Source organism: Toxotes jaculatrix, chromosome 14, assembly GCF_017976425.1.
Source record: "Toxotes jaculatrix isolate fToxJac2 chromosome 14, fToxJac2.pri, whole genome shotgun sequence".
In the NCBI taxonomy this organism is placed as follows: Eukaryota; Metazoa; Chordata; class Actinopteri; family Toxotidae; genus Toxotes; species Toxotes jaculatrix.
This window is the reverse complement of record NC_054407.1, coordinates 19,909,864-19,930,954: the sequence shown is the minus strand read 5'-3', so window position 1 is coordinate 19,930,954 and position 21,091 is coordinate 19,909,864. Positions and strand designations below refer to the sequence as shown.

The 21,091-nt window shown below is 39.5% G+C and overlaps 1 protein-coding gene across 5 annotated transcripts in view; it reads right to left on the bottom strand.

Moving 5' to 3' along the window:
* LOC121193145 (collagen alpha-1(XI) chain-like) overlaps positions 1 to 21,091 on the bottom strand; it is an 80,680-nt gene that overhangs the window by 17,732 nt on the left and 41,857 nt on the right. For all 5 annotated transcript variants that reach the window (XM_041055305.1, XM_041055308.1, XM_041055309.1 and 2 more), the window contains 19 exons: positions 20,419 to 20,472; positions 20,278 to 20,322; positions 19,236 to 19,289; positions 19,032 to 19,139; positions 17,620 to 17,673; positions 14,984 to 15,037; positions 13,604 to 13,648; positions 13,256 to 13,309; positions 12,891 to 12,935; positions 12,408 to 12,461; positions 12,204 to 12,257; positions 11,408 to 11,461; positions 10,826 to 10,933; positions 9,803 to 9,892; positions 7,118 to 7,171; positions 4,114 to 4,221; positions 3,870 to 3,977; positions 2,177 to 2,230; positions 1,598 to 1,651 (listed from right to left, as the gene is read on the bottom strand). In XM_041055305.1, coding sequence (XP_040911239.1) covers positions 1,598 to 1,651; positions 2,177 to 2,230; positions 3,870 to 3,977; positions 4,114 to 4,221; positions 7,118 to 7,171; positions 9,803 to 9,892; positions 10,826 to 10,933; positions 11,408 to 11,461; positions 12,204 to 12,257; positions 12,408 to 12,461; positions 12,891 to 12,935; positions 13,256 to 13,309; positions 13,604 to 13,648; positions 14,984 to 15,037; positions 17,620 to 17,673; positions 19,032 to 19,139; positions 19,236 to 19,289; positions 20,278 to 20,322; positions 20,419 to 20,472 — 1,251 coding nt within the window. The remainder of the gene's footprint in view (positions 1 to 1,597; positions 1,652 to 2,176; positions 2,231 to 3,869; positions 3,978 to 4,113; positions 4,222 to 7,117; positions 7,172 to 9,802; positions 9,893 to 10,825; positions 10,934 to 11,407; positions 11,462 to 12,203; positions 12,258 to 12,407; positions 12,462 to 12,890; positions 12,936 to 13,255; positions 13,310 to 13,603; positions 13,649 to 14,983; positions 15,038 to 17,619; positions 17,674 to 19,031; positions 19,140 to 19,235; positions 19,290 to 20,277; positions 20,323 to 20,418; positions 20,473 to 21,091) is intronic.

The following is a 21,091-nucleotide window of genomic DNA, read 5'->3' as shown; positions in this document are numbered from 1 at the left end:
TTACAAACACCAAACTTTCTCCAGGATCGAGAGGAGATGTAGATATAGTCAACAGTGATAACAACATTAGGGCATAATAAAAAAGAGGGCAGATAATGTTGAAACTGCTCAGCACGAGTCAGAACTCAGTTATGAAGATATGAATACACATGAGCAGACTGACTCACCAGGACAAACAACTGTTAAATAATTTGTTATTCAGCTTGGGCGCACTACCTGCTCGCGGCAATCCGTCTCACCAGGTCTATTCTAGCCCCCACAGAGCCCTGCAGATGCTGAATTTTTGCTAGAATGGTTGTTAAGGCCTGATAATTTACAGCAATGAGCTGTTAGTTGCCCTGAGGCCATCAGCTATTGTAGAAATAGGACTTATCCTGTAGTGTTAATGAGATGGATGAGTAGACAATGTTTTGCAGCATACAAGGAAGCATTTTCAGCTAGGTCTGGTGCCATATGTGGTAATACGTGGAAATGACTGGCAGCCCGGGATGCCATTGTGGTTTGTGAAACTGTTTCAGTGGAAGGTCACAAGTTTAAATCTATGTAAGAATCGCAAAACAATAGAAAATCTAAATTGGTCATTGCTATTTAATTAACGGCTGGGTGCTAAAAGACCTTTATACTAAAGGTCAAGCTATTAACAACTGTGACGACAATACTCTTTGTAGGTGATATTAATAAGTTACATCAAGCTAAAGGTATGATTAAAACAAAATTTGTGTAACATTTCACTGACAAACGATGGGGATTTTTAAATGATAGGGGACTGCAGCCAAAAGTTTTTGGACTGCAGAGGCGGCAGTAAAAAGCAATACTGCTTCCATAATGTATCCCTAACCTGGCTGGAACAGTGCTAAATGTCTGACCATCTGGGGAATAAAACATTGTTTTTTAAATCAGGCTACCTTGTTGCAACAGGGTTGTAACAGGTCTCCAACTATGCACCATTAAGAGCCAAGCGTCCAGTTTTCCAAACACTCTTACAGCTCATTTAAATGACTGTCACACCATCAGCCAGAAATAGTGAAGTAAAAATAAAAACCTGCACACAATACACATTGCTCTTAATAGAACATGGTTAGAAACTACTGGATAACAAGGTCTAGTGCTGCAGAAACAGACATGATTTTGTCATTTTCTTATAGGACTGCAGCTCTGGAGACAACTAGTTAAAAATCTTTGCCAACAGGGTTTTTCTACATTTCCTGTTTGGAATCATCATCTTATCTGTCTTCAGGAGGCATTGAATTCCAGTAAATACTTCAAACTTTATTTGCCATTTCATTGTTATGACTCAGAACCCAGCAAGGTAACCTTGGACTAAAATTAGAGGAAGCACAATTGCATTTTCAAGGAATCTGAAATGTTGGAAACAAAAGATTAAAAAAAAAAAATCTTTAAAAATTCATTATCTGCTAAGTAAAGGTTAGAAAATGTCTTGAAAAGCGAAGGTGACATTTGGAGTGAATATTGGTGTGCACTGGTTACCAAGTAGAGGCACTCTTTTCATTTCATGTTTTATTCCTGAATGTGTCATACTTTAATAAAAGCGAACTGCGAGTGCACGATGATATTTCATAAGGGAAGTGATACTCACAGCTGGGCCAGGAGCTCCGACCACACCTTGAAGACCACTTGGACCTGGTGGACCCTAAAAGCACAAGGAACAATGAGATATAGAGTCTAAGACAAGACAGACCCACCGTTTCCATTTATGCTTGAAAACTATGGTAGTTAATGAAAAGAACTGCACGCTAAAGCTGTTTATCCTCATCTTTATCCTGTCTGCCTAAGGGGAATGCCATTTCTCCAGGAGAGAAAGTGTATTCCAATATTTAATTAATTTGTTACTAAAACCAAATCAGTTAAAAAATACAGATGCTTAAGATGAGGACAGAGCATACTGGTATTTTTATTATGAACTAAGCAACCATTTAGGAAACATAACAGCACTTCAGTTAATATTTTATACACTGCAGACTGTTTAGGGCAAGATAACCTTTGATGAGTCATTGCCAAGAAACCTACGTTCTTTAATTTATTCAGTTTATTTGAGAATTCACCAGCTAGGATTAGTGTTCTTTGCTCAGTTAGCATGGATTACCATTCAAAATCAATGCCTTATATTAAAAAAGTTGTATAAAAAAGTAATAAAGAGAGAAATACCAGGACTCACAAGTTCACCCTTGTCTCCTTTGCTTCCCTTCTGTCCAGGTCCACCAACTTCTCCCTGTGGTGCAGTACAAACAGCAGGGCTCACATCTCTACTCTCCATCTTAAAAGGCTCTTGGCTCCCATGTTTAGTCAAAGTCCAATATCTTAAAGTGTCACCTTTACCATGACTAGGCAGTAAATATTTCTCTGGAGATTCTAATTTGATTGGCCCACAAAGACCTTGGGCGAGTGTTTGCAAATTAACTGATTGGCTTCCTGTCTAACCCCATTGGCACTGAGATTGACAAAACGGTGTGATAGAAGATGTGACCAAGATCAGGGATGTGTGATGGTTACAAATGTAAAGATGAAGATCTGCAGTTCACTGTATCAAAAGTGGATGTGGGATTTTCTGGCCTGAGGGTAAACAGGGCGTGTAAACTACTGTCTCTTTTATTACATATATTTGTTTATCTGTAAACAGTGGCAAGAAAAAGTAAGTAAACCCTTTGGAACTACCTGCATTTATGTATAAATTTGTCTCAAAATATGGTCAGATCTTCATCAGAGTTACAATTATGAACAAAAATCATCAATTTTAACCAACAGCATATTGAATTCATTCAAACATTCACAGTGTAGGTTGGAAAAAGTGCGAGTACCTCATCAACAAAAGCTAACTGGAGTCAGTGATGTGAATGAAACAAGATTGGAGGTGTGGGTCAGGGCTATTTTGACTTATAAAAACACTCATGCATTTTGAGTTGGCTCTGCACAAGAAGAATCTGCTGATGTGAGGCACGTCTCACAAAAAAGAGGTCTCAGAAGACTTACAATCAAGAATTGTCGATTTGCGTAAAGCTGGAATCGCTTACAAAGTCATCTCAAAGAGTTTAGATATTCATCTCTTCAAACTTAGACAAACTGTCTATAAATGAAGATGATTTATTTCTATGGCTACTCTCTCTAGAAGTGGGCGCCCAGCTAAGCTGGCTCCAAAGGCACAATGCAGAATACTCAATGAAATAAAAAAAAAGAAGCCCAGAGTAACAACTAAAGGTTTAAAGGAATCCTTGGAACTGGTTAACATCTCTGTTCACACTGACACTCCACAGTGGTACTGGGAAAAAAGTTTTGTGAATGGATGAAACTGAGGGTGAACTGTTTGGTAAGAAACGCTGCACAGTGCACACCAGCATGAAAACATCATTCGTGACAGTGAAGTGCAGAGGAGAGAGCATCATGATTTGGGGCTTTGATGCTTCTGGGTCTGGAGAGCCTGCCATCATTGAGGGGAAAATTAAGTTGGCTTGATTCTGCAGGACATTCACTCTAAACATGGAAGTGGTCCCCTCAGAGCCCAGACATTAACCCAACTGAGATGATGTGGAATGATCTTAAGAGAGCTGTTCACAGCAGACAGCCTAAGAATATGGCTGTACTGAAGCGGATCTGCGAGGAAGAAGGTTCCAAAAATCCACCTAAATGTTGCGTGGGTCTGACCCACAGTTACCAGAGGCTCTTGTTTGTGGTTACTGCTGCCAAAGGAGGTTCCACCAGTTATTAAATCCACTTACTTTTTCCACCAGCAATGTGAATGTTTAACGGGTGTGTTCAGTAACGGCTCAAAATTACTATTACAGAGAACTAATTCACTGAGGTACATATTTAAATCAAGGATTCCTAGTATTGTAGTATATACAACTTTATTCCACCTTGTCACCGTCCTCTCCAGGGGGACCCTGAGGACCAGCCGGACCAGGAAGACCAACAGGACCTTGAATGCCATCACGGCCGGCAGGGCCCATGGGACCTTTCTCTCCCTAAACATAACATTGGCATGAGTCATAAGGCAGTGTCACATTACCAGCAGTCAAAACATCACTTTCCTAAACTTAATAGTGCATGCGGAGTTAAATAAGTGTTTGACTTGAATGAGAGTTGGACAGAAATACTCACAGGAGCTCCCTTTTCTCCAGCTGGGCCGGGTGGTCCTTGAGGGCCGTTGCGTCCTGTCAGACCAATGGGACCTCCAGGGCCAGCAGCGCCTCTCTCTCCAGGAGAACCCTGTCACCAAACAACAAAGGCCCATCACTCACTCCCGCATTATGTGGCAGCTAACTAGAAAAGTCAATTTCTTGCAGAGGAGCTGCATTATGGAGCAGATGAAAGCCACAAGAAGTGTGCTTGGTCTAACTTGAGGCATGAAAAGTCTGACATTAGAAAGGCTGCCTTAATTAAGAAATTTTTCAAGAAATACCTTTTCCACAGACTATAGCCACTATGATGTTAAGTGCCTTCAATGTCCTGGAATGAATGAGACTCATTGTTTTCGTTTGTTTTTTCAATTTTCACAGAACAATGCCCATATTATTAAAATAAATAAATAAAAAAAAAACATATTTGATGTTCCCACACAACCAAAAAATGTTTTAAGGACACTATTTTCTAAGGGTTCAATTAAATGTGGTCCTTTTGCTACAAGCACCTTTTAGAACAGTATTTGTCTCTTTTTTTAATTTTCCTTTTGAATTGTTGTACGTAGTACAACAATTTAACAATAATGTGAATTATGCTTAAAGAGAAATAAGATCGTGAACTGATAACAAACATATTGACTCAGCTCAAAGCTTCACAGCTTCACTAGGATGAGAACTGTGCTGATGAGCAAACTCTTATCTAACTAATAGGTTTCAGCTGCTTTTCTCTGCCAAGGCCTCATGGAAGGTCTTGCCATTTTTTCCCACATTAGTGTGTCTTTATTACCCTGCTCTTCGCTCTGCCCAGGTGTGTACTCATTATTGTCCAGTGGCTCAAATCACATAAAATGTGAGGACATCCTAGATCAACAGGTCATTATGGCATTCTCCTACCTAGGGATGGTCTAAGGCTACAGTCAAATAAAACATATGCATGTATACAGGCCCAAGATTTGCCCTGATTCCCACGCAAACGCACACACACTGATTCAGCTGCTGATGTGAGTAGCCACCTGGCACTCATATGCCTTGCCCATTTCATGACAGACACTGCCGGTGACACACACACATTTCCAAACTGTCAACCTCAGCCTGCCAACCTGCTCGTAAGAGCACACGCATGCACGCGGTCACACACAAGTTTCTTTGACACACAACTTTACATTTCCCTCCCTTCCATGTTTTCTCACACGCATCCAATCCTGTGGCTAGAAAGCAAAACTGCAACACAAAAACATGCAGACACACAACCAAAGTTTGTCACTCAACTTGTCACATTCATCCTTTCTCTTCTTTCTTGGACTGTCTCTTTCAAACACATACACACAACTGTCTAAAGAGACAGAGGGAGGGAGAAACTGCGGCGCACACACAGCACTCACAGACTTTCCCACAGCACAACAGCAGCTCAATCTCTGGCAGGAAATCGATGGAGGAAAATATCAGATCTCTTGTGTGCGTGGGCACTGCACACCGGCCTCTTTTTTTTTTTTTTTTTTAAGAGTTTTTCAAACACTACCAAAACAGTCTATCACATGTTTTCAGCCAATGGCTCATTTTCAAGCCAATTTAAGAAAACTATCTCATTCCGCAGTGGAAATGGTTTCACTCTTTCAGAGAAAGCCCCTCTTCTCGCTTTCATCATCTTTTCATCCATGCTCTGCATATCCGCTGTCATCTAATCTGGTGTTGCTCTGTCGCTGGTGAGCAGGGGCAATTATCGGGAGCCTGCGTTTAACGCTTGAACAAAATGTCAGACAGTTCAAAGCTGCCTGTCAGTCAGCTTTCTGTACAGATTCACTGCCACAGACCCCGAGGCTGGGCTCAGAGACAAAGGCAGGAAAAAAGTGCCCCATTTATTTATGGATTACCCTGCCGCTCCTGTTCCTTTTCAAGGTCCTAAACTATGTGAGAGCAAGTCAGATTTGACACAATACAGTGTATGAATGTAGCTATACTACCCAAAAGGGTGTTCATTACTGTGATTAAGGGTGAATAAGAGATGCAGACGATACAACATAAGTACCTATAACTACAAAGGAAAGCCCTCAGTGTACTATGTGTTTCAATTGAGTGAAAAGTTTCTCTAAAAGTAGTGGTCATATCAAAAAAAAAAAAAGAAAAAAAAAAAGAGAGTGACAACAAGACCCAACCTTCCTCCATATGTGCCACAGCAGTTGCTATAGTAACTACTAAATGTGAGTGGAAAACATCACAGACCAATCAAGTCCCTGGAATTAAGCTAGTTGTTGTTCAGTTAGGCATTTAAGCAATGATTAGGCCATGATTCAAAGCAATGTTGTAGGGCACTCTCTCTCTTTAATTTCATACCTAAGAATATTTCTTTGGTGTTGTAAAGACACTATAACTCAAGCAGGATATTGCTTTTATCAAACTGTGGTACAAAGAGTCATAAGCTTCCTATTTTAAACCGCTAAAGCTTAATCATTACAAAACTAAAATGTTTGTCCTCTGAGGAACAATATAATACCGAAACAAAAACACAATAAACACCAGTATGAGTGGTGATCTTCAGTTAGAAAAATTTGTGATTCTGTGATCGATTGTGTGTCTTACAAGGATTCACACATTACTTACAAGGCTTCACATAAGATAAAAGATCCAAACTATCTATCTGAACTATCCATTTTATAAGAAAATAGATGATTTATTTTCCAATATAACTAAAAAAATAAAGAAAGAGTTAAAAAATTAAAAAAATTAATTTGACATTTAACACTGCAATGTATATTCATGATGAACAACATATTTGTAACCATGGTGGTGGTACTGATTTCAATCATAACAACCTGCTCTACTTCACCACCCTCTACACCGCAGTTTACATTGCATGTGCTGCTGAATTACTGGAGAACGGAGTGGCGCACAGCATGTGCGACTCCGTTCACCAAAAGCACAAGTCACTTTTCACTGCAATCTCTGTGGCAGGGGAGATGAGGTAACCATAGCAACAGGCTACTTACGATGGGGCCAGGGGGACCCTGAGGTCCTTCTCCTCCCTTTAAGCCAGCTGGACCCTGAAAGCACAGGACAGGAGAGGGTTAGATCGCACTCACTGCAGGGCCGCCGCTCAATGCCATTCAAAAAGCAGTAATCACAGCTGTCAAATGGGTCTTTAAACGTTACTACGTGTGTGTATGTGTGCACCTGTGTGAGTGTGAGTGTGTGTAGATATGTGTATACCTGCCCTTGTGTATATGGAGGATTTGGACCCAGAAAGAAATGTAGTAAATAGCAATAGCAATATGTTTGGGCATGTATATTTGGAGGCCTTTTTGTATTTTAGTGATGTTGTTAGCATTGCTTAAAGACACACTGACAGGTGATCAAAGTCCGGTCCACTGTTGACTTGCTTTCTCTGAATTTGCACTCACAATTGGTACGTTAGTAACTCCCACAGTACTGAGGCAGCAGGTCAATAAAGGGTCAGTTCACCAAAAATACAAAAAAAAAAAACCCAAACATATTTTCTCACTCAGTTCTAGTGGCATCCAGCCCCTGCAGATAGCTTTGGTTTTATTTATCCAGGTTTTTCGATATCAGTCTGGGAGATTTCTTCACCTTAATCACAAAGAGCTGAAATGATTTTTGGTTGTGCAACTCACAGTGAGGAAAAATTAAATTTAAAATATCCAGCATCACAGATTTTATTGGAACTGCTTTCTAGCACAGAAATTGTTCACAGTAAGATCTACGGATTATTCAGAGAGAAGAGGGTGATGCTGCAGTTGAAATTCTTTAAATGTTATATTTTAATGCTGTGAGCACCAAAAATGAATTTCCATTCACCTCCATTGTATCAGGGGGTGGAAAAATCTTTTCCATTATAATTGGACATTTATGAAATTGGAACCAGCAAATGTTTGACTTTTCTTTGGCATTTTTTCTTGAAGAAACGACTGAAACGATTAGCTGATTATCAATAAAGGTCTATAGTGAGGAAATCATTTTTGGGGGGAAAGTGAGTGAACCAACCCTTTAAAGCAATCAGGTAATCCTGGTTACATTCTGTAAATGAGTTTGGTTGGGAATTGGATTTGTCTAAAATCATGAAATTCAGGAATACTAAAAAAATAATAATTATTTGGCACAGAGACATAATAACAAATAATTCATGAAATAGCAAGATTCAAAAAACATTTACTCTGGCTGCAGTTCACCTCCATTGGAGAAAATTTGGCTATTACTTACTAAGTTATAATGTAGCATAATCTGCAGGTATATTTATATTATTCATGCAAAAGGAGCCATTAAACGAGCTTCAAAGGAAATAAAAGAGTGAAGGGATGAGGCCTGCGGTGGGCCACGAGTTCAGGTATAGTCCATTTATCTTTGGACTCCTGTCACATCCTCCAGATCCCCGCCCTTGAATGGCAGTGCCTGTGCTGCTGAATCACAGCACCAAGAGGTTGAGACTGCATATGGAAAACACAGTTCACCAGAGGCAGTAAAGACTTTCATTATAATAACTAATTTACAGGCTCCAACAGAGCCAGCGGGTGCAGAGGCTGCCAAGCAGGCTCTCCACCTCCCCGGCTTCCACATTTTACCACGGTGCATTAGGAGGCTGGAAGGATCTTTCTTTGCTGGACACACAAAAAGTTATTTATTGGCTTGTATATCACTACTGTGCCTTTCCTCAAAACAGAGAGATGGGATAAAGAGTGTGTGTGTGTGTGTGTGTCACCCTATGCCAGTCCAAAAGTGAAAAATAAACTATTTGTGCGTGAGTCCCTCCACGGCACTCTCTCAGCAAACAGACTGAGATTAACTTTTATGTTCTTGCTCACACAACAGGTGCACGCATTCATGTGTGTTTGTGTCTGTGTGTTACTGGATGGGAAAGTGGGAGTGGAATTTGTGTGTCTGTTCATGCAGCGTGTGTGTGTGTGTGTGTGTATGTACTGCCGTTATGAAGAGAAAGTCATCCCTCCGCACACATGGGACAAACATAACGGTGGTAATAAGTCTGGTGCAGTGCTGTCGTGTGCTCTCTTAACGGTCAGCCTTGAAATGAGCTTCAGCCTCAGTCCCTCAAGCTGATCCTCAGTCAGCCTCTAACAGCCATCCGCTCTCACCTTGAACTCTTTCTCACCCGTTCCCGCTCCTTTTGAGAATTAATTCGGGTTACTCAGCAGGCTAGGGTGCGTGCTCACAAAGTCATGGATTTGAATAAGAATCAGAGGGCTTTGACTCATTCTTCGATCGAAAGAAAGAAAGCAGGAATTCCTCAAAGTAAAGGACCTGAAACTAATGCAACTTTAAATGCAGGGTTAATTGTTTTTAAAATGCACAGACTACAGATGATTACAGAGACATTCATTAGTTAAAATATTTTGCCAAAGTCACATTTACAACATGCTATAACCTACTTCAACCTTGCTGAGATAAATTATGATAAAGTATGTTAATACTGTGTCTCGATTAGTCCTCTCCATTACTTCTGTGTAAGCCAGTTCTGCACGTTTGTAGTCAGGTCCGCTGCCAAGCCTGACATTTGGTTTAACAGCAGGTTGTTAGTCTGGTAATTGGAGTTTGGAGCTAAATTCAACCGGGTGTGTGCTCGGGATTTGAGATGACACACTTCTATGCGCACATGTGACTATGTTTGCATGAGTGTGTTAGTGTGTGGGTGGTCTGTACGTTACCATGGCCCCTGGAAGACCTCTTGCCCCCTGGAAGCCCCTCAGGCCGGGAGGTCCTGCCTTGCCACTATGACCCTGAGGACCTGGATCACCCTACAGAGGGAGATGGAATAATATCCACTTAACTGACATCTGATATAACACAGAATTGCTTTAGATGGAAACAGTGAAGAGAGCTGGATCTGTGAGAATGTCAGAGAAAAAAATACATGGATCTGCTTGCTTGATAAAAGCTGAAATTATGCCTTATTATATGCGAAAACAGCCAGTGATTAAGAAATAATGGCAAAAACAAGAGACGTGTCAGGTTTTACATACAGTCAACTAGAAAAGATAAAGACTAGAATACGCCAGATTTTAAACAAAGTCACTGTGTCTACTTTTAATCCTTGTCTGTCAACTTCAATTTTCCAAAACACTTACTATACCATTATTCAAGATTGTGAAACAGCTAAACTAAGATCTCCTTTTCAGTTCTTGTACAAAAAATGTTAAATTTTTAACCTTTTGAAACCATTCATTTTTAACAGTAAGAGTGCAGTTTTGTTACAGTGGAAATAAACGGTCTAAAATCTTAAAGAGCTGAAAAAAGTGCTTTAAAAACAGGTTTTTAGTTTGATGTGAGATGTTAAAATAACAATGACGACATCACTCAAGAAAGAACCTTATATGACTTCAGTGGTTATTACTCTGTTTGATCTTCCAATAGAATATAACTGCCTGCAGCTCTGGCTACGATTCAAAGTAGTTTTCATTTCTCTTTATTATTCTTTGTTTTGCCCATAAATAATATTAGAATAAGTGTGTTACATTAAAATGCAATGGGTAGTTCAAGTGCTGGGATGAAGAGAAACATCAAACGATTACAGCAACCTCCAAGGATAAAAACAAAGAGGTCAGACAAGTAATTTTCAACGTGGTTCTCGAACATACGAGGCAGAGAAAAAACATGATGGCGCAATACATTTAAATACTCATCACTAGTGCACTTTGCTTTTGCAGATCACAAAACAAATGGTCATTTACCTTTCCACCCTCTTTTCCTGCAGCTCCAGGTAGACCTTGCTCACCAGGTGGACCAGGAGAGCCTGGGTGTCCTCGCTCTCCGCTGGGTCCCGTCTCTCCAGTCGGTCCCTGTCATGGACAGCAGAGATATACGATAGTCAGTGACCTACAAATATGTGTCTCCACCTGTGTCCTAAAGGAGATACGATGTTGATACATATCTCAGATATCCTTAAGATGTTTAGGACATCTGACATGTGATGCGAGTAAACAAATTATATTTTTTTTAGTTATTTTTGGCATTTTTTTCTTCCACAGTAAATGGAAGTCTTAATGAGATGGAATAATTTATTTTCAGCCCACGCTTCATTACTTTCTAAAGACAAGAAATATTACCGCAGGCATCCAAAATCTATCTGGAGCTTTTCGAAAAGCTTTTGATGCATTTTGATTAACATCTGTGCATATGGGTATTGTTTTGCAATAGCTGTTGTTTCAGTTGCTGTTGCAGGTACATTACTTTAATTTCAGTGTCTGTTCAACAACAGAATAAGTGAGGAAAGTACATCACAACTATAGTAGTGAAGAGTGCTGTATATCTACCTGTGGTCCAACCACCCCCCCAGGTCCTGGAGGTCCTGTCTTTCCTTGGAAGCCCTGAAGGGGAAAACAGAGACATTGTTGACTGTACACAGGAGTTTTATAGTATGTACACTGTACTTTGTACTGTACAGTGTGTAAAGAGTCAGAGCCATACAGAACTACATATCAGAGGCACACTTTTATTGGTCGTAATTTACCTTATAAACAAACAAGTGTATCTGTACAGTATGGTATTCTCACTCTATAGATTAATATTTGGTTTAAGTAACTTTTTAGTTTTTGTTAAGGGATAAATATAATCGCCAGCTCAGTGAAGCACAAACACATTCAAAATACATGCCAGAATTACTTGCTTTCAAGTTTCGGACATGTAATTGATGACAATGTTGCATGAAAAACATATACATTACTATATCTACTGCTATTGTATCTAAAATTAAAACAGAACATTATATAGTGTGGCCATGATGACTGGTGGTGTCGTGATCAGTGATCAAATAATCAACAATCTTGGTTGAAATCAGTGATAATCAACTGTTGTGACAAAGTACTATATTAGCTCAGCTGCATTGCAGTGCCTATATTCCATTTTCTATTGCTTCTGCTGCAATTTCACCCCACCAACACATTTTGTAAGCTATTTCATTTCTCTTCTTCCATGCTTTATTTTATTTTTTTTTGTATAGTCTATCTGAGAGGGCAAAAGGCTGAATCGGTAGTGAGTGGGCGCTGATGCATGATGTCCAGGGTCGAATGGCACGACACAATGCATTCATGAACAAAACTACCCACTCACCGTTTCTCCCCTCTGTCCAGGATGACCAGGCAGCCCATCTTTTCCTGGTGGGCCCTGGGGGAGAAAAAGGTAGACAGTTCATAAAAATCAAGACATCAGGTTGTAAGTGTGAATTAATATTTGAAAAGCTTATATGAAAAGTGTCAACATGGACTTGTTGTGGATGATGCTAACTCACAGACAGTTTGACAGCAGTATACTTACATTGGGTCCTTTGGGTCCGGGGAAACCAACAGGTCCCTGTGGTCCTTGCGGTCCCTTTATTGAAAAAAAAAAATAATAATAATAATAATAATAATAAATAAATAAATAATAGAATGAGCAGAGAGAAGAGATGAGAAACACAAAAGGAGTTTAACTTCTAACTAGAATTTAATTGGATTCTAGCCGGCAAATTTTATTTTATTTTTTTATCTTTGCAATTGAGAAATAATTTTCATTACCTTTTCATTTTAAAAGTTTTTTTTTTTTAACCACACAAATTAGGTATGAAATTAATTAGCTGACAGAATCTGCAGCTGGAGCACAGTTCTATCCTCCTTTTGATTTTGATGTGACAAACAGCTGTAATTTACTTTGAGTTAAGATTCAAGTACAATGTACCTGATGTGCTTTTGTTTTCACTATCTCTGAGCACAAAACTTCAGAACTTCAAGAGGCACTGATCAAAGAATATCTGATACTAACCCTCTCTCCTGGCGGTCCGGGAGGTCCATCATTGCCTGAGGTGCCCTGATGAAAAAGAAAAGACACTGAGAAAGTGCTGTCAACTTTGTCCAAACTAGTATGAGTATGATATGTGAATAAAATGTATGTAAAGCACTGACACTGATCTTATACAGGAAGTGTTTGCACTTTCATATTTCCATAAGATTGGGCCCTGCATGTTTTATATGATTTATGTTATTTATCTTTGTTTGTTTCATATAATACACAATAATGTCATTGCCCATTTGCAACAGACGGACAGATCACTGTTCACTGTTCACTCACAGACAGATAAGTCTGTTAAATACTGCATTCTAGAAGTCAAAAATTATCCTTGCAATCACCTTTGCACCTGGTTTTCCTGTTGGTCCTCTTGCACCACGGCCACCACGTGGGCCCTAAATACATAGTATATAAAACAACACAGTAATGTAGCGTAAATAATATATTAGAAAATATAACAAAACAAGTACACCCAAAACAGAAGTTAATAGCATAAAGGGCAGGTAGTCAATGTCTGGTGCCCTCTGTGCCCATCTCTACAATTCCCCTACCCAATGCATATCTCCTTCAAAGGAAAAATAAAATAACGCCAATACACAACTACATAAAGGAAAAGATTTTCATCTGAACACAATAAATCATTGATGTGGATGGCTCAGGCTTCGTTGGCAGACAGTGGAATTACCTACCGTTGGGCCACGTTGCCCTCTAGGGCCAGCTTTGCCAGCAATTCCCTGAGAAAGAAAAACAAAAGATTTGATTTGATCATTCCTTGTATGATCAGCCAATACAAGTACCTTTTCATCTCGTCATTTCAGAAGTTTGAGCTGAAGCAATTCTATGGTAACAAATACACTGGAACATGAGACAGACACAAATGCTAAGGGGGTTTGAGTCAGAGATGAAATACAACCATCGGAACATCTTTGGACAAAAATAAATAATCAAATTCCTGCGGTAAGTGGATACTCACAGGCACTTGACAGCTTGAACTACCTGTCAGTTCTAGTACGATGGGGCCAGGGGTGTCTGCCTCTCAATGTCTGTCTGAGAGCGGAGACAAGCTTGTCTCATCAGTAATAACCCTCTCCAGCATTCTACAACCCCTCCTGTCATCCCTTCATCTCTGACCCTTTCCAACTGGACCCACTCTACAGTATTATTCACAGCGTTGAATATATATTTGCCAGCCCCTCCCTTGAGTGCTAAGTCCTGATTACACCACAAGATGATGTCCACAACGTATGTGGACTCCCCTGTTCTCTCACTTCTTTGTGTGTTTTTTTTCTCTGGTGTTAGTTTTCCTGGTTTGGGTTTGGTTCTTTCACTCCAATTAAAGAAAATCTTGACGATACAACATACAATAATTGTTTTGAACAAGGGCGTGCTTCCAAGTTTGTGGCAACTGATTTGGAAAATCCCTTTCCTGTTTCAAAATGACAAAGTGAGGTTAATAAGCACATGGTTGTCGTGGAAAAACCTGACTGGTCTGCACAGAGCCCTAACCTCAACTCCATCCAGTGCCTTTGGGAGCAGCTGAAATGAAAGGCCTTATCGCTTACGAGACCTAACTGATGCTCTTGTGGCTGAATGGGAGGAAATCCCTGTAGCCAGTTTCCAAAATGTTGTAGAAAGTCTTCCCAAAACAACTATACTTTGTTTGGGTGTATACATACTTTCTAGTGCAGTCCATACATAGTTGGGTTATAAAAACAGTGGCATACACATTCTAGATCCAAAGTGACATTTTAGGAATTCATGAACAAACCTCATGCTGAGTCAGCTGATTCCTGAAGTATGCAAAGCACACTGTGTACAGGCTATGTTGCACTACGTAAAAAATTTTAGAAATTTAACAGTATTTTTTGCTTCTGAGTCCTCAGTTGGACTGAACCAGCAATGTCTTAGTTACATTAAGTGCATCTTAGACTGTTAAGACTCATTGACCATAATGTTTTTCAGTGTTCTACTCTATCAGCACTTACTTCCCTTTGCTTAATAGGAAAGCCCTCAGTGACTGAGTGTACATGTCTTTAACAGGAGAGAGAATAATGAATTTTGTGGCTCACCCTTGCTCCCTTCTCGCCATTTGCTCCAGGGAATCCAGGGAAGCCATTGGAGCCCTGCGTGACAAGTAAAAAAAAAAAATAATAATAATAATAATAAGCGAGAAAGAAAAGGAGTGATAGAAAGGAGAAACACATTTGAAAGTTGGAGGGTATAAAATCAGGGATGCCCTCTGTAGTCTCTGTCCAGGAACAATGTTACAAAGGCTGAGGAGGACCTAGCAGAAATTCCTTTTGTGCTTTACTGATCAAGGCTAATTAAAAGTCTAACAAAAGTAACGCCACACTGTCCAACAGATTTTTATCATCGGGTTACAGCTTTTAATTTGTGAGTTCCCACAGATAAATGAGCAAAGGGAAAGTCTCTTCCATGCCACTTAGACATTATTATCACAGACAGACAGAGGACCTGCTCAGTTGTTAGCACAGTTAGGAGGCAAAATAGGAAGTCAAAAAAGGCAGGGGGAGCAAATAAAGACAAAGGAGGGGGAAACAGCACCTCCCCTTTGATACCCATCAGCAGTTTATTTATTGGGCTTTCACAGGCTGTGCCCTCTGATAGTGGTAATGGTACCAGTCAAACAAATACTAGGAGGGCAATCACCAAGCAGCTTATCAATATAGCCTCACTTTGCAACGGAAAAATGCAGTATATACTGAGCCTATTTCAGTTAAATATCTCTTTGTCTTGGCTACGTAACAAAATCATGTGCATGTCTGGGTGCTTTGTATTTAAAACATTCTCTGATGCAATGCACATCTACAGTGCTCATTATAGCTCACATGCATTTGTATACATAGTAGGTGTAGTACTGCGCCGTATAAGCAAGGGCAGCACAAAACACAGTGTCATGGGCAGAATTGCAAGAGGTAAACAGTCTAACATTGTGAAGGCAGCAGGAAGGGAGATCTATGCCACGTAATTTGTTTTTCACAGAGGTGCAGTTATGGTAAACTGAAAGGAGAGCTGGTACTGAACAAGCCTGACTTGTGCCACAGAGATAAGACAGTCCACTGAAGCTATTGCAAATGGCATCCAGAATTAACGGGGTGGGAAAGCTGTTAACAGAGAGTGATGGGGTGCAGCAGCCAAAAACACAGCCAGTGGAGGGATTCATACACAGGCTGATCGAGGGGGATAAAGGCTGCAAACGAGCCAGGACTTTGACCCTGAACCTACTCACGAGGACAATGTGACATTTTATAACACTGATGACACTGTGCAATGGGATCATGGGACCTTGATCTCTTAAATACTATGAATCCATTTAGGAAAAAAAAGTCCCCAAAGGGGGCACTAAGGTCCCGTCAAACACTCAGTAAATTATCTTTAAACTTATAGAGGATTTGGCATTTAAAAGCATTTTCATTATAAGTTACCATGAACAGTTTCAAACTTTATTTTTACTTTTAATATTTTTTTTAATGCTGGATATTACTAGAAGAAAAGAGAAACTGTGGCACTGCTTATACTATGCCAAAGTCAGGATGCCTTTTTTCTCTCACTCTCTCCAAAACACTTTTTTGAAGCATATCCAGTCTAAAAAGAAGATCTGATCCTGGGCTCCACTGGGAACCTTTGTGGGCAGCCTTGTTTAAAATTATTTATGGATACAAACAGAAGGGTATCCTTTGTGTTTCTGCTCTCTTTGCTATTACTGCATGCTTTTGCTACATATTCAGCACATTGAATCCACTAGTGAACAGTTTCATTCAATAGTGAAATAGCCAGTAATTAAACAAAGTGAAATAACTGATTTCAAATTACTGTAACAAATGAGTGGAAATTGTCTCATTTCAATTCTACTGTGTTTCTCCAAGTTTGTTTAATTTGTCTGGGTCTCTTGTTAATTTGTGTGCTACGCTTAGCTCAGATCCTGCTGACATTAACAGACAGAGCAGGAGACTTGCCTATCTGAATGTTGTGAGAGTAGGTGTACCTGACCCATCATATCAGTGCCAAGCTGTCAGTGCTGACAGCAGCAGAGAGGAACCAGCTGTAGCAGCACATCTTGATAGTGGAGCTGTGGCACGATGGTCAGTGCTACGGTGCAAGGAATGCCAGACTGTTAGATAATGTCTGGAAGAGGTTTAGGAGGGAGGACAGCTGATGACTCCAGGAGGAGACCATGCAAGTTAAGCTCCCTGTAAGGGTTGTGGCGAAAGTACAGTGGGTGTCTGCTTGGGTTTGTGTTTGTGTGAATCACGACTAGTCAGCAAATCAGCAAGTTTTAGAAAGGCATGTGGGAGCAAATTTAAATATGAGTGAATGCTGATCAGCCAAACCTCTATAAAAGATTATAAAGTCAGCGAGAGAATCAATACTGAAAAAAAGGACACATTCACATGCAATACACGTTGGCATTATGAGCACAGGCAGACAGGAGAACACCCTCACGTGCACACACATAAGGGTAATAGTTTCACACTGAAAGACAGTTTAGTTAGCAAACACAGACATTGTCCTTGAACCGTTTACATTACTATGGTGGCAAACAGCTCTTCTGCTGAACTGCCCTTGGCCAAGCCTCTGAATATCTACATACAGATGGCCCTGCTCTATGACCTCCCAGTGGATTAGGGGTATGCACAACAAGGACTTCTCCAAATTGAACAGCAGGGTACCGTTCATCACATACCTTGGGGCCTTGTCTTCCAGGGTATCCAGGCAAACCAGGGACTCCAAGTTTTCCCTAAAAAGGAGCAAAGAAAACAAAACAAAGACACTGAGTTCTCATTGTGTCACTAGAGACTGCAGTAAAGTTCACAGAAGCATTGCAAATGGCAATAAACTTATAACCATAAAGTTTTACTTCTGGTGTGGGAAATTTTTTTAATACCTTGTTTATGAACATGACATCATCCGTGCAGAGGCTTTTCTGCTTTTCACCCAAATGTGAATTCATTTTGGCCCATGTAGGCTATTCTAGATGGTCTATGCTCATTAAGAATTACACGGAATCTGATGTAACTGTCCTGTGTGCCTTTAAACAAAGGTCAAGTCATTTATTTATTTATTTTTTTTTACAGATTGCATCCAATACTTCTCACTCCAGTGCTGGTCATTTGTACCTCTACTTTACTGTTGCACTCATTTTAAACATCTCAAGATGAAGATGTTGGCAAAACGTGAAACATGAAATATACATTTTAAAATATTAATGATATACATTAGCAAAAGTATCAAGGGAATTAAAGTCTGCAATTTCACCAGGTGGGATTAGTTCATCTGTGTTGCAAATGTCCATTTCAATTTTAGTAAAATGACTAACATAACTTGAGGATAACGTTTAGTGCTGCAATTAGTTTTCCTCAAGTCTCTGTTTTTTAAAATAAGATTTCTAATTACCACTCAGCATATCATTTCTACAGGTGCTGATATCACATTTTATTATGTAGTTGTATCCACAAACAAGTTCATCAGGCCTTTTTACTGAATAAGAAAACAGTTCATACATCAAAACGCTTCGCACTTTTGTCCATATACTCTAATGTGACCTACAAAGGTCTTAATGTAACCTGTCATAAGAATTTGTTAGAGTATAAATACTGCAGCATGACAAAGCAAGATACTCTGTGGCAAGATAAAAGCTCCAGGGAGAAACGCAGTCAACATAAGCCAATTAAAATGTGACTTCTGCCGAGCTGAAGGGAGGTAGAGGAAACCTAAACTTCAAATGATCAAAACAGCTACAAAACTATACATAACAGCTCTCCCCAGACTTGTGTCTTTCCAGTCCAATTCATTAAAAACATCTGTTATTATATCCCTATTACTGTAAGAAAAGAACAATCTTTACTCTGGTCCGTTTTTCAATCCCACTACATTGTAACAGCCCTTCTAATCCTGTATTTACTTACATATCAGTGACTATTTATATATGTATGTTGTAATCTTTAATTACTCTGTAAAGTGATTTGAATTGCATTTGTAAGTAATCTTGAATTTGAGCTTTAACTCCAGCTCCAGGTCAATAAAAGACAATCAATTAAGGAAATAATGAAAATCCACACTTTTATAATTCAGTCTTTGCAGGTATTGATTATTTACCTTCTCTCCAGCTAATCCTAGGGGACCAGCTTCTCCGCTGGGTCCTGACTTGCCCTTGGGGCCCTCAGGACCATCCTCTCCTCTGGGTCCTTGTACACCAACCTCACCCTGGATGCAAAGACAAAAATGTAACCAAAGTGATTTCCTTCACTAGCCATCATTTTTTCATTCATTTCAGTTTTCGCTTCAGAGATGACTGTTCACCTTGTCACCCTTGAGACCCATGTCTCCTTTGAAGCCAGGAAATCCATCTTCTCCCTGAAAATGAAAGAGACAAAAGGATGATTGTTTAGAGCTGAGTGTTCTATCCAGTATCACAGAGACAAACTTAATACATTTCAGTAAGATAGTTCAAACCGAACATACTTTATATAGAAAAAATGAGTAGGCCCACTTAACTGTTAAAGTGAAAAAACAACAGTTACAGTAATTAGAACTTAGAAAAGTTTATCATGGCAGGTTTACAGTAATGCCAGCAGAAGTATGCAAGCTCCTTAGGATGGATTAATACTGACATCTAGTGGCCTCATCAATGAAGCATTCATCAATATTCACGATAGCAGTTCTGAAGTTATGCCCCTCTGTCTCAGTATGTTACTCTCCTGACATCTGGTGGTTTAAAGTGAGAATGCAGTTTTCAATTTTGTCCAAGGTATGATCGCTGTCTCATGAAAGATCTGATTTATATGAATATTATATATTGTGCATATATGTCATATATAATTTAATATATATTATAGTATATTATATTATACTAAAACATGAAAAACCTGTATCTTGAAATCTTGGAATTGATCAAATACTTGTCCCAGAGCACAGGGCAGGATCCGCAAGACAGAAGTATCAAAGTAGAGGTCGTTTTTAACAGCATGTTCGGTATTTTTAGGTAATCTCTGAAGAGCTCCAATTTCCTGACAATTAAGTGGAAAATCCACACAGTGGCACTAAGGTAGCAACAGGCCACGTTCAACCCCAGCAATCCAAGGAAACAATGGCAACAGATCAATCTCCACTGAAACTGCTCTGCAAACAGTCTCATTCTAGTTAAATGTTCCACGCTCCATTACAGCTCAGTGGCATGATGACTTAACTGCCAGGCCGATGGGCCTTTAAGGGTTTTTCCACATGCTGGATTCAAAGGAAGCCTCATTTGAGAAGGAATTACAACTCTGATGGGTCCATTTTTAGAAGAATGACATTTGTCAAATATGCTGAAGAAAAAGAGGAAACTGGATGGGGTGTTTACCTTTTCTCCTTTCCCACCTTTAAGGCCTCTGATGCCCTCAGCACCCTGGAGAGAGACGAAAAGAGTCTTAGAAAATGATATTCAGGGAAAATGGAAATCCATCATGGCACAGAAGCACTGCGTGACTAAGATAGTGCTTACTTTTACACCACGAGGCCCAGGGTAGCCGATGGATCCCATAGCACCAGGAGGACCCTAAAAAGTTGAAAAAAAAAATCATCAGTGAGGTGCATTACTCGGTTTGCATCAACCTTTACCAGAATTTGTCTCTGCTGTATTAGATAACGTTCACTTTTCCATTGCTTTCCAGTTAATTTCCAATTATTTTATTCCACAATGAACCCTCAAAAACACATGGGACACAGTCACACATAATAAATTAACAAAAATGGACAATACAAGAACAAAACTTTCCAACAGAATTGTGACAAATATAGCTAACACATATTAACTAGAGTTGAGCTAGATAATATTACAGCATTTCATTGAAATGAAATTAATTAACTCTTGGATATTTTTTGTGTTGAATGAGCTCAGTTTAATCGTGTAATATGTTTTACAAAAGTAACATGACAGGGAAGATAGATTTAAAAAATATATATACAGATGGATTAAACTGGATTCCAAACTTTCAAAAAAAAACATAATATACCCTCGATGTCTCTGTGGAAATTTATTTAACCTCCATGCGGCCAAATTGTCTGGTTTAATTAAAAACACAAAAATTATTTGTCTCATGTATCTGTTGTTGGATTAACCTTATGATAACCATGTCTGAGGGTTTTTGACTGTACCACATGGGCTACTATTTTAA